The sequence below is a fragment of the Carlito syrichta genome, unplaced genomic scaffold (genome assembly GCF_000164805.1).
Source record: "Carlito syrichta isolate Samal-C Ts95f unplaced genomic scaffold, Tarsius_syrichta-2.0.1 Scaffold303061, whole genome shotgun sequence".
NCBI lineage: Eukaryota > Metazoa > Chordata > Mammalia > Primates > Tarsiidae > Carlito > Carlito syrichta.
In genome coordinates, this window is record NW_007247157.1 from 197,654 (window position 1) to 211,513 (window position 13,860).

General features: G+C 36.2%; 1 protein-coding gene across 2 annotated transcripts in view; it reads left to right on the plus strand.

Moving 5' to 3' along the window:
* The window catches only part of SMAD5 (SMAD family member 5), a 45,299-nt gene that overhangs the window by 27,561 nt on the left and 3,878 nt on the right, over positions 1-13,860 (plus strand). For both annotated transcript variants that reach the window (XM_008057574.2, XM_021712094.1), the window contains 3 exons: positions 894-1,145; positions 3,520-3,639; positions 11,924-12,145. In XM_008057574.2, the coding sequence (XP_008055765.1) occupies positions 894-1,145; positions 3,520-3,639; positions 11,924-12,145 (594 nt within the window). The remainder of the gene's footprint in view (positions 1-893; positions 1,146-3,519; positions 3,640-11,923; positions 12,146-13,860) is intronic.

A 13,860-nucleotide genomic window follows, 5' to 3' on the forward strand; every position in this document is an offset into this window, starting at 1 on the left:
CAAAAAAAAAAAAAAAAAAAAATTGGAAATGTGGACATTTTCAGGGTAGTCACATAATAGACCCCAATTTCACTCTCTAGTCTACTTTCTTGTTCAGTGCCTACACCAGCTGACTATCCTTTCTCATCCTCTGTCCAGACCCTTTCATCTTTCTCTCTCTCTCCCTACCCCTAGCACTCTTATGTGAAATTCTCCTAGTTTTTTTTTTTTCTTCTTTTAAGAGCCAGGGTCTTTCTCTGTTACCCGGGCTAGATTGTAATGGTCCAATCAACTCACTGCAGTCTTGAATTCCTGGGTTCATGCAATTCTCCTGCTTCAACTTCCCCTGTAGGTAGGACTACAGGTGCATGCCACCATGCCTGATTTTTAAATTTTTTTGAAGTAGAAACGAGGTCTCGCTATGTTGCCCAGGCTGGTCTTAAATTCCTGGTCTGAAGTGATCCTCCTTCTTGTCCTCCCAAAGTGCTGAGATTACAAGCTTGAGTCACTGTGCCTGACTCCTCCTGGTTCTTTAAAGTCCAATCAAGTGTTTTTTCCACAGTGTTTTTATTTGATTTCCTGTTAGCTGGGAGTGCTCAATTCTGTTGAATTCCCGTCACATTACATTCTCTGTATTATGGTTGTTTTTAAATATACCTTATCCTCCCATAGAACAAGTGTTATTTTTGTCTAGATTTTGTCTTCCAGAGTAAATACAGGCTAAATGCTTATCGGGTTTTGCATTTAGTTGTTATGTGAGTATAGACTCGGGGTTCTACAAAATGGCCCTTCCTAAAAGTAAATTGTTTAAATAGGTTTACAGTCTTACACAATTCCTTTCTCCCAACCCCTTAATATGAATGGAACATTTGCTTTAGTCACTCCTGACAAATAACTTGGTTTTTGTTTTTCAGTCTTACCTCCAGTATTAGTGCCTCGTCATAATGAATTCAATCCACAACACAGCCTTCTGGTTCAGTTTAGGAACCTGAGCCACAATGAACCACACATGCCACAAAATGCCACGTTTCCAGATTCTTTCCACCAGCCCAACAACACTCCTTTTCCCTTATCTCCAAATAGCCCTTATCCCCCTTCCCCTGCTAGCAGCACATATCCCAACTCCCCAGCAAGTTCTGGACCAGGAAGTCCATTTCAGCTCCCAGGTAAGACTTTATTTTGTTGGTGGGAAAAAAAAAACCTTGGGAATCAGGAATTGTTCTTACTGCAGGCTTTCTGGGCGAACTGTTATATGCCAAGAGCTAAGCTATTTCTGACTCTGATCTTTAGATAATTGTTCAATTTCCAGAAGACATTGGATTTCATTTTGGCAAGTGCCATATGTCTTAAAACTGGAGGTAGCCATATTTTACTTAAAGTTAAATTTATAATTTATAATATATTGAGTGTCTTTTATATAACTGATACTGTGATGGAAGCTATTGCATTAAACTTAATCTTCAGAATAGCTCTGTGTGGTGATATTTCTGTTTCACAAATGGAAAAAGAAATTTTAAGCTTAAGTACCTTGCCTGGGATTGCAGAGCTAATAATTAGGGGTTCAGACCCAGGTTTGTCTGACTCTGAAGTCTGTGCTCTTTCAACATTACTGCATTTTCAAATCATTTTAGACTTTGGAAGCTTATGATGAGCCCTGGTTATTTTAATTAGATAACTGATGAACTGATTTGACTGAAGAAAGATAAGAAGTAGATTTTGTAAAGTTCCTAAATTTTGTTCATGGTGTATTACATATGGACACCGCATGATGCCAATGTCAAATATTTGAACACCTACTATTGTCAGAGTAGTACGTACAGTCTGTAAATACAGTAAGTTCTCATGTAACGTTATTGATAGGTTCTTGGAAACTATGACTTTAAGTGAAACAACATAATAAAACCAGTTTTGCCATGGACTAATTAATATAAACAAGAGTTATGTTCCTATGACATATTTCTGGTTACAAAAATGTCACCAGACTTCTAAGTAAAGACCCCCCCCCCACCAAAGGCATACATGCATTTAAGAAGGATTAATAAAAATAAATAAGATAGTTGTTCATAATTCCAGTTCAGAGTCACAGGTGGCCAGAGCCTGTCCCAGAAACTCAGGGAACAAGGCCAGAACTAACCCTGGACAGGACACCATTCCATTGTAGGGTACACTCACACACACCCCCATATTCTCACTGGGACCATCTCAACATGCCAGCTCATCTTTGGAATGTGGAAGGCATGCAGAGATGGGGAGAATGTGCAAACTAACATAGGCAGTGACCTTGACCGTGAATCGATTTTTTTTTTCTTTCATCATTGTTATAATAAAATGATGCTGAACAAAATGACATTGAGGATCTGCTATATATTCTTTGTGGTTTCTGTCTTGCAGCCAAATATCAATGGTATGATATGGTTTTTCTTTTTTGTTTTTTGGGTTTTTTTTTTTTTTTTTGAGTTGGAGTCTCACTCTTTCCCCCAGACTGGAGTGCAGTAGCCGCTCTCGGCCACTGCAGCCTCGACCTGCTGGGCTCCGGCGATCCTTCTGCCTCAGCCTTCCAAGTAGCTGGAACTACAGGCTAATTTTTGATTTATTGTAGAAATAAGGTCTGGCCAAGTTGCCCAGGCGGGTTTCGAACCCGTGGGCTTAGGCAATCCACTCACCTCAGCCTCCCAAAGGCGTGGGATTACAGGCTGAGCCCCTGAGCCCGGCTAGTTTTTCTTTTTTGAAAGGGAATGAAGTACCAACTATTTAACTTGCTATTAAGAATTTACGCAAAAATAAATTTTCACACTGTCTTAGACTCAGTGCTGATTGTAGTTCTGTCTCACAATACATCCTATACAAACCTTGGGATGAAAGACGAATTATATTCATATTTATAGTTACTGAGACAAAGAAGTATAGCTGTAGCTTTTGCAAAAGTTTTCAACCATGAGTGTTAGAATTCAAAAGATTTTCTGGCTTAACATTTCATTTCCTAAGCAATTTACCTAACCATTTAATAGGATACAACAGCCGTTTTTGGATGTTGCAAAATAATTAAACAGTTGCTGTTAGTGTTGATGGCAAATTTTGATGGGATATAGTTTTATTTTCCAGTTAAATGACAATATACAATGTGTGTTGATCTTGATCTATATAATATGTATATACCCAAACTAGGGTAATCTGTGTCTTTCAGATTGATTTACAGTAGCTGGCATTTCTTTGAGCATATACAAATAAAGACAGAGTTCTTGACTTTTAGTTTTATTTTAGTGAGCATTAGCACTGATCCTAGTATCCTAGATTACCATGGTTCTGGGCTAAATAAATGTAGGGTTATAGTAGGCTTTCAGTAGCTATTAGGTGTGTTGTCTTTTCTTTTTTTCTTTGCCCTAGGATAGCATCTTATGTTTTTGTGTATATGATGTTCGGTAATAAACACTGCTTGTAAATCTTAAGAGTTTTTTTTTTTAATGCTTATAATTTTGAACAGGATGAAGATTTTAACTGTTTTTTGGGGGACTTTATATTGTTTCATTTTCTTCCTTTTAGCTGATACGCCTCCTCCTGCCTATATGCCACCTGATGATCAGCTGGGTCAAGATAATTCCCAGCCCATGGATACAAGCAATAATATGATTCCTCAGATTATGCCCAGTATATCCAGCAGAGGTGAGAGAAGGACTCAACCATATTCATTTTGCAGTAATTGTTGTTTTTAACTTCTTGACCACTTTTTAAAAAATAGCTTTGTTAAGGTATAATTTTATACTCTAAAATTCATGTGTTTTTAGTGTATGAATTAGTGATTTGGGTAAATGTGCAAAGTTTTGCACTGCAATCTAATTTTAGAACATTTCTGTAACTGTGCCTATTTGCAACTGTCCCTGCTCCCATCCTCAGCTCCACATACTCTCTAATCTGTTTTCTGTAGCTATAGATTTATCTTTTCTGTTCATAGCATATAATTGGAATCACATACTATTGTAGTCTTCTTTCACTTGGCATGTTTTCAAGATTCATCTATGTTGTAGCATGTATTAATAATTTGTTCCATTTTATTATTGAACAGTACTCCTTTGTATGACTATATTACATTTTGTTTATCCATTCACCAGTAGGTGGACATTTGAATTGTTTCCATTTTTTGGTTATTATGAACATTTACATACAAGTCTGTGTGTGGACATTGTTTTTATTTCTCTTGGTTAGATACCTAGGAGTGGAATTGCTGAGCCATATGGTAAGTTTAACTATTTAAGAAAAATTGTAAAATTTCTTCAATAACAGTACCGTTTATATTCTCACTAGTAAAGTATGAGGATTTATTTCTCCACATTCTCCCAATACTTTTTATTGTCTGTCTTTTAATTATAGCCATTCTAATGGGTGTGAAGTGCCCACTTTATTGTTGTTTTAATATGCACTTCTGTAATGGATTATGATGTTGAGCAGTTTTTAAATGTATTAGCCATTTGTCTTCTTTGGTAAAATATTTATTTTAAATCTTTTACCTATGGGATTGTTTGTCTTATGAAGTTGTAAGAGTTATTTGTGTATTCTGGACATGAGTCCTTTATAAGATACGTGATTTGCAAATATTTTCTCTCAGTCTGTGGATTTCTTTTTGTTTTCCTAATGTCTTTTTAAGCACAGTAGCTTTATATTTTGATAAAGCCCAATTTACCAGTTTTTTGTTTTCTGGATTATGCTTTTGGTGCTGCATCTAAGATATTTTTGTCTATGCTAGAGTATTGAAGATATTCTCTTTATTTTCTTCTAGAAGTTCTATAGTTTTAGCTCTTTAAGTCTACCTATGATTCCTTTTGAGTTAAGTTTGTGCATGGGCTGTGGTAAATGTCTAAATTAATCTTTTTGCATTTAGTGATACAATTGGTTTGAGCATCATTTATTTAAAAGAGTGTCTTTTTTTCTGAATTAGCATATTTCTAAGAAATCAATTGACTATAAATCTAAGGTTTTATTTCAGGACTCTGTTTATTGATCTCTACATATCTATAGCTTATGGTCTTGATTACTCAAGCTTTATTTTAAGGATCTTTTATCCAATTTTTTATTGTGGTAAATATATATATGTAACATAAAATTTACTCTTTTAACTATTTTTATGTGTACAGTTCTGTGGCATTAAATACATTCATAATATTGTGTGAACATTACCACTGTTCATCTCTGTAAATATTTTCACCTTGTAAAACTGAAACCGTGTACCCATTAATCAATAACTCCCCTTCTCACACTCTTCTGAGCCCATGGCAGCCACCATTCTACTTTGTCTTCATGAATTTTATTACTCTAAGCACTTCATATAAGTGGAATCATACAGTATTTTTTGTGTGTGACTAGCTTATTTCACTTAGCATAATATCCTCAGGGTTCATCTGTGTTGTCAGCATATGTCAGACTTTATTTTCTTTTTAAGGCTGAATAATTCATTCAATGTATATATTGCATTTTGTTAGTCCATTCATCTATTGACAGTCACTTGGGTTGCTTCTACTTGGCTATTATGAATAATGCTGCTGTTGACATGGGTGTATAGACATCTCTTTGAGACTCTGCTTTCTGTTCTTTGGGGTATATTCCCACAAGTGGAATTGTTGGAGTATATGGTAATTCTGTTTTTAATTTTTTGAGGAACAGCCATACTATTTTCCACAATAGATGTACCACTTTCTATTCCCACCAGCAATGCTTTCATTTCACCCGCAGTTTGCTACAACTGGAACTTGTTTTCTGTTTTCTTGGATAATGATCACACTAATGGATATAAAGTGATTTCTCATTGTGTGTGTATGTGTGTTTTGATTTTTTTATTGTCTTTTTTTTTAATTGACAAATGAAAACTTGTGTATCTTCATGGTGTCATTATGGTTTTAACGCCACTTCATTTTGAGACTTTAAGCTCTTTAGTTTGTTACAGGGGTAGAAGTAAGATACTGCCATTTTATACATTTCTTAAAAGTAAAGTGTTTTTGTGTTTTTATATGTGCTTTCTACTGAATAACCATGTCATACTGTGTGCTCCACATTCCTAAAATCAGTTACGTTTCAAACCCTCCAATAGTTTTGTTAATGTTTGAATAATGTCTTTGCTCTGTAAAGTCTAAAATGTATCAAGGAATTTTATTATGCTAATTTGCCTATAATTTACCATTTTTCTTTTCTTCTTTTCTCCTGATTCTCTAGAGATCAGAGTGCCATTTAATTTGTGTTAGATGTTCTCGGAATGTATATCAGCCAAACAGCTGAGCCCCTTTGAAGGAACTTGGCACTCAAGTTTTCTTACTCTCGTAGATCTCTTTTTCTCCCCAAGATTTCTTCTTATTTCAGTCAGAAATTTTTTCCTTTGTTTTTGACAAAGAAGTGACAAAAGGAAAATCAAAGTTAAATTGCAATTCCTTGAACCACCTGTTAGCAACAATATGTCCTTTGCCTTGAGCAGTGATAGTGCTTTTCTTGTTCTTCTTTTCATCCTATCCAAAATTGCCTTTTTAATTTTGCTTAGCAGTTTGTTTCTAACAAGCTTCTGCTCGTTCTTATAACTTCTTGCTATTCATTTATATGTGTCTTTGGATATGGGCCTGTCCTTGTTTTATCTTCTGTAGAAACTTCTTTAAAATCTGAGCTCTCAGGACTTCTTTCTGTGGTCCACTTTGGCTTATTTTCCTCTCTTGCTCCTCATCTGAATTATTTGCAGTTAAATAATCAGAGTTGAGTTTAAGTTAAACTATTCTTTAAAAAAAAAGTTAACCAATTATTTTGTACTGCCTTCATAGACGATGTGATCATTCTTAAGTTTTTCTTGATTTTTTTAAAATCCCTGTCTCTTTGAAAGAAAGAATTGAGGGTTCTTTGAGTTCAGCTCTAAGAAAGATATTTGAATGAAGAACCTCCATGTGTTCCTCCCACCTATTGTGTCCATAATACATTGTTGACTTGAACACTAACAAGAATTTAGCTGTTATTTTATATTGTGTATAAACCCCTTTTTCTGTAGGTAGTTCTGGTATATAAAATTTAAACATATACCAATTTTTGCTCATAGATACTGCTCGTTTTTTTGTTCTGGTTTTTAAAAATAAACTTTAGTTTTTTTAGTTCAATTTTAGGTTCATAGCAAATTTGAGCAGAAAGTACCAAGAGTTCCCACATACCCTCCTCTTCCCCACACATGCACAGCATCCCGTATTATTAGCATCCCTCACCAGTGGTGCATCTGTTATTTAGTAAGCCTCCATTAACATATGTTTACCACTTAAAGTCCATAGCTTATGCTGGGTTCATTCTTGGTTTTGCACATGCTGTGGGTTTTTAACACGTCTTCACCATTGTGATACCATACAGGATAGTTGACTTTCTTATAAATCCTGTGTGCCCTGATCAACAAGCCTGCCTGCATAATGAACATTTTGTTTACCTAACCCTGAATTGTACCCCACATCTTTAAAATAAAAAAGAAATAAAAAAAAAATCCTGTGTGCACTGCCTTTTCATCTTCTTTCCCCAACCCTTTGCAATCACTGATATTTCTGCTGTCTTCATATTTTGCCTTTTCCAAAATGTCATACAGTATGTAGCCTTTTCAGACTGGCTTCTTTTACTTAGTAATATTTATTTAAGTTTCCTCCATGTCTTTTTATGTCTTGATAGCTCATATCTTGACTATTTCATTGTCTTGATGTACCAGTTTGTTTATCCATTCATCTACTGAAGAACTTTTTGGTTGCTCTCAAGTTTTGGCAATTGTGAATAAACATCCATGTACACATTTTTGTGAGTGTGGACATAGTTTTCAATTCATTTGAATAAATATCAAGAAGCATGGTTGCTATATCATATGGTAAGAGTATATGTATGTTTAGTTTTGTAAGACACTACCAAACTGTCTTCTAAAGTGACTGTACCATTTGCATTCCCACCAGCTATATCCTTATCGGAAAAAGTGTATATTTTTTCTCCATTGTTTTGCCCTTTATTCCTTTGCCAAAGATCAGTTGACTATATTATGTGGGTCTATTTCTAGACTCTCTCTTCTGTTCCTTTGATCTATTTGTGTCTTCTTTTACCAGTACCACACTCTGATTACAGTATCTTTGTAGTATCTTTGTAAATTTGTGTGTGTGTGTGTTGGGATTTTACTTTGTCTCCCAGGCTGGAGTGTAGTGACCCATTCACAGCTCACCCGCAGCCTTAACTCCCTGGGCTGACAACCTTTCCATCTCAGCCTCTCGAGTAGCTGGAAATATAGGTGCATGCCACCACATATGGCTAATTTTTTTACTTTTTGTAGAGAAGAGGTCTCCCTATGTTGCCTAGACTGGTCTTGAATTCCTGGGATCAAGCAATCTTCCCTCCTCAGTCTCCAAAAGTGCTGAGATTACAGGTATGAGCCACTGTGCCCAGCCTTATAATAAGTCTTAAAGTCAGTCCTCCAACTTTGATCTCCTCCTTCAATATTTTGTTGGCTGTTCTGGGTGTTTTGCCTGTCCATATAAAACTCAGAATCATATTGTTGATGTTTACAAGATAGCTTGCTGCGATTTTGATTGGCATTATATTGAGTCTAGAGAGTAAGCTGGGAAACACCGCCATCTTGCTAATATTGAGTCTTCTTATCCTTGAATGTGAATATCTCTCCATTTATTTAGTTCTTTGATTTTTTCATCAGAGTTTTGTAGTTTTTCTCATATAGATCATGTTCCTATTTTGTCAGATTTAACCTAAGTAATACGTTTTTTGAGATGCTAATGTAAAGGGTAAAGATTTTTAAATTTTAAATTCCATTCATTCATTGTTGGTATGTAGGAGAGTGATGGACTTTGTATATTAACCTTGTGCTACAGCTTCACTATGATGGCTCACTAGTTTCAGGAGGGTTTTGGTCATTACTTTCATATTGTTTTTATAGGCAATCATGTCATTTGTGAGCAAACACAATTTTATTTCTTCCTTTTCAATCTCTCTACCTTTTATTTCCTTATAACATTAGCAAGGATTTATAGTGTGATGTTGAAAAGGAGTGTGAGAGGAGACATCTGCCTTGTTTCTGATCTTTGCAGGAAACCTTCTAGTTTCTCACCATTAAATAGGATGTTAGCTGTAGCTTTTCTGTAGATGTTCTGTATCAGGTTGAGGAAGTTCCCTTCTATTTCTAATTGCTGAGTCTCACTTGGTTTTTTAGTTAAACTTTTTGTTTATGATACTGATATATTTTGTTTACAGATATTGTTGAAGCCCAATTTTCAAGTTGCTGAAAAAGTTTTATTTTCAGATTTAAACCTGAATTAGGCACTAGAAAAACTTTTGAAAATGTGATACTCCTGCTGTGTTCTGAATTGTGTCCTTCCAAAATTCATATATTGAAGTCCTAAACTTCAATGTGATGGTATTTAGAGAGCCTTTGAGAGGTGATTAGGTTTTAATGTGGTCATGAGGGTGGGATCCTCATAATGAGGTATGTGCCCTTGTAAGAGGAGGAAGAGAGATTTCTTTTTCTCTCTATCTCTTTCTGTGTCATTGAGCACACACCAGGAGAAACCATGTGAGTATGCAGAAGGTGGTTATCTACAAGCCAGGATGTGGGCCCTTATCAGATACCAAATCTGCTGGTACCTTGATCTTGGACTTCCCAGCCTTCAGAACTGTGAGAAATAAATGTCTGTATTTTATATCACTCAGTCTTTGGTATTTTGTTATAGCGACCATGGCCAACTAAGACAGAAATTGATACCAAAAGTTGGGTGCTGTTGTAATTAATGACTAAATGTGGAAGAGGCTTTGGAAGTAGGTAATGAATAGAGGCCGGAAAAGTTTTGAGGTATAAGTCAGCATTGCTGTAAAGGGACTGATAGAGGTAATTCTGGTGAATATTTAGAAAGAAAAGAACTATAGTGAAGCTTCTGTTTTCTTAGAGAATAATCATGTACAAAGTATGAGTAGAAATATGAACATTAGGGTGATTCTGATGAGGTCTCAGACAGAAATGAGGAACATGTTACTGAACATCAGAGAAAAAGCTATCTTTGTTATAAAGTGGCAAAGAATTTGACTTCATTGTGTTTGTGTCCTGGTATTTTGTGGAAGGTAGAACTTTTGAGCAAAGAGATTGGGTTTTTATCTCATGAGATTTCAAAGCAAAGTATTTGAAGAAGCTGACTGGTTTCTCCTGACTACTCATAGTAAAATGGAGAAAAATGAATTGAAGAGGGAATTGTTAAGCAAAAAGGAGCCAGAACTTAAAGATTTGAAAAATGCTCATCTATACTGCAGAAGATGAGAAAGTATGTTCAGAAAAGAATGCTAAGAGTTTTGTTCCGGGGCTCTCTCCCAGGCTGGGACAGGGTTTGGGGAGGGGCGGGAGCATCCCAGGTGGTGGACACTGGAGGATGGCCCTGTGGCTGCCGCCCCAGGAGTGGCTGTGGACATCAGGGGTGGACATCAGGGGCGGCCATCAGGGCCCCGGCCCTCTTACCCACCGGGGGCGGGAGAGGGTCAGGCTGGGCAATGCCCCTTGTGCTCCTCCTTGCAAAGAAAAAAAAATAAAAGAGTTTTGTTGATCAGACATTTGATAATGAGATTAGTGTGAGGAACACTGCAGATTTGGACTGAAGAGGACAGAGATGGGTTGGAATGAAAGAAGGCTATAGGACTTCCACATGGAGGCTGTCAGACTTCTTAGGTTCTATAGGACAGGACAGTAAGGCTATTTGTCTGTAAACTTGCACTGTTCTTCACGAAAGGAGAAGCATGGCCCTAAAGGCAATTCACAGATCATCAGGACCACTGCTTTGGTTTCAGCAGGCTAAATGGCTTCTAAGAAGCCATGAATCAGAACTGCCTGGAACCATGAGAGCATGACTAGGCATGGGCACTCCCTCATGCTACAGAGGGCCACAGAGTGAACCACATTCCTCTGAGCCACGGGGCTGGCATTGACATCCAGTGGGTCCAGAGGATAAAATATAAAATCGAATAGGATTATTCTTCTGCTTAAGGTCTAATGGAATTCGCTGTGCTAGATTTTGGACTTACTTGACCTGTCATCCCTTCTTTTCTATTTCTTCCTTTTGGAATGGAAATGTCTGTTGTGTGCGTATCCCATCATTGTGTTTTTGAAGTGTATTTATAAAGACATAACTCATGTAGTTTTACAGATTTACACCTGGAGAGGGATTTTGCCTCAGGTTGCACCTATATCTGAATTAGATGATATTTGGATGACATTGGACTTAAGACTTTCAAGTTGATGCTGGAATAGTTAAGATTTTGGGGGCTGTTGGGATGGAATGTATGTATTTTGCATGTGAGAAGGACATGTATTTGGAAATGTCGGGTGTAATGCTAATGGACCAAATTGCATCCCTTCAAAATGTATATGTTGAAGTCCTATCTCCCCATGTGATGGTTTTGAAGATAGGGCCTTTGGGAAATAATTTTAAATGAAGTCATGAGAGTGGGCTTGTCATAATGAGATTGTGCCCTTGTCAGAAGAGGAGAGATTATCTTTCTCTAAGAGCACTGAAGAAAGGCCATGTGAGCACACAGTGAACTGTCTGTAAGCCAAAAAGCAGGGCCTCACTAGTTACCAATCTTTTGGCACCTTCATTATGGACTCCTTAGCTTCCAGAACAGTGAGAAATAAATTTCTGTTGTAAGCCACTCAGTCTGTGGTATTTTGTTACAATTAGTTCAAGCAAGCTAAGACAGATGTCTGTCCTTGTATTTCTATAATTTTAAAAGCTGTCATATTCAAACCTATTTCTAGTGTCTGTTTTTTGGATATACACTCAAAGCTAGAAAGGACAGTGAGACTTGAGTGAAATATCTAAAAATTTCTTTTTCATGTAGAACTTGGGTTAAATGATAAACACTTAAGAATCTGGAGTTTCTGATAGTCATTTATTAAACGTTTTTCTGTTTGTTTTGTTCACAGATGTTCAGCCTGTTGCCTATGAAGAGCCCAAACATTGGTGTTCAATTGTCTACTATGAGTTAAATAATCGTGTTGGGGAAGCTTTTCATGCATCTTCTACAAGTGTGTTAGTAGATGGATTCACAGATCCTTCAAATAACAAAAGTAGATTCTGCTTGGGGTTGTTGTCAAATGTTAATCGTAATTCAACAATTGAAAACACTAGGCGACATATTGGTAAAGGTAATCTTGTAATTTCCTTACATTTAATTTAATTCAGTCATTTGTTGTACTTGTTGTGCACTGTGCATTGTGAAGGGTGCTACAAGCATACAGAGAAGCTTAAGACATGGCTTCTGTCTTAAGTTGAAGATATTGAAGAATGTATTAATCAGGTAATGACATAATCAATCCCTGTTTCCTTATCCTACTTAGTCTCTCTTCCCAGTGCTAAGGATTCGAAATCATACCGCTGTCTTTTGAATGTTACTCTGACTGGAACAAAGTTATACCAGAACTTGTCTTGTTCACAGCAATATCCTCAGTAGCTAAAACAGTGCCTGGTGCATCATAAATGCACAGCATATATTTGAGGGATATTGTGTATGAAAGCTGGTGAAGAATTAGAATTTTATAATTATGGTCTTTGTGGTGTTTTGGGATGAGACGACTTGTAAGAATTACCATGGTGTTAGAGGAGCAGTTAGAAGTGGGATACCTAGTGTGAATGACATAAGCCTTCAGTGACTTCACCACCACCCCTTGTATCTCTTAAATTCAGGTAACAAGGGTTTTATTTTAATAATTCATCCTGCAACATAATTTCCACAATAGACAAGGCAGTTTTCACACTGCATTGATATGTCAAAGTCTCAGGTATCAAGTGATCAGGAAGGAAACCCATCCCAGGTAGAGTGTATTGCCTGTTTGTTGAGAAGTTTTATTATTATTATTTTTAACCCCTTGCTGCTTTTTGGTTCTTTGACTTGAGAGAGTCTTTGTCCAAGATAGGAACAAAAGGTAAATAAATGCAATTGTGATGGGCTTTCTCATAGAAGAGATCCAGTAAAATACTGTGACCAAAAATAAGTTGAAATCAAAATTTTTATTATCTTTTGATTTTACTGCCAACTTGCTGTTATTTTTTAGGTGAGGTACCTCACTTCTATGTGTTGATTTTTTTCCCCATTACAGTAGAAATAATTTAGTGGACACCTATTTGGTGAAGTTTGAAGTTCTAGAATCAGTTTTTCCTTTTTCTCATTACACAGTTCTAGGATCCTTGCTTTTATGAGTTATTTTTATTTTTCAGAAACAAAACACATTTTTTAATATCACAGCCTGATACAAGTCTGTGACTCATGTGTGCAGAGGAATGCAGCTAGGGAGCACTGTTTGTAGTAGTGAAAAGTAGTGCACAGTTGCCCATTGGCGGATAATTAAATAAATTATGAAAATTTATTCTAGAATTATATGCATTTAGAAAGTATATATAGTGGCAGGTTTATATTTTGGCGCATAGTACAATCTTCAAGATCTATTAAGTCAAAAGAGCATGTTTCTGATTAATAGAGTATGATACCATTTATGTTAAGGAAAAGAAAACAGACACACAGATATATGCACACAAAACCACACAGAAACATAACAGAAAAATATATATGCAATTAAATGCATGTTAAAAAATTTAAAAGGATATCCACCCAACTGATAGCAATTTCTATCTCTGGGGAAGAAAAACCACTTTGAGGTGGTGAAGGGGTATGTTTGGAAAATAGTAGGTGACTCTAGCTTTAGTTATAGAATTTGAATTTTTAGTATCAAAACTGTTTTACATATTATTTATATATTTTTAAAATATCAACACAAATTCTTAAGGAAAGCAAAATATATCTGCCATTTAAAATCTCTTCTTAGGCCGGGCTCAAGCCTGTAATCCCAGCACTTTGGGAGGCCGA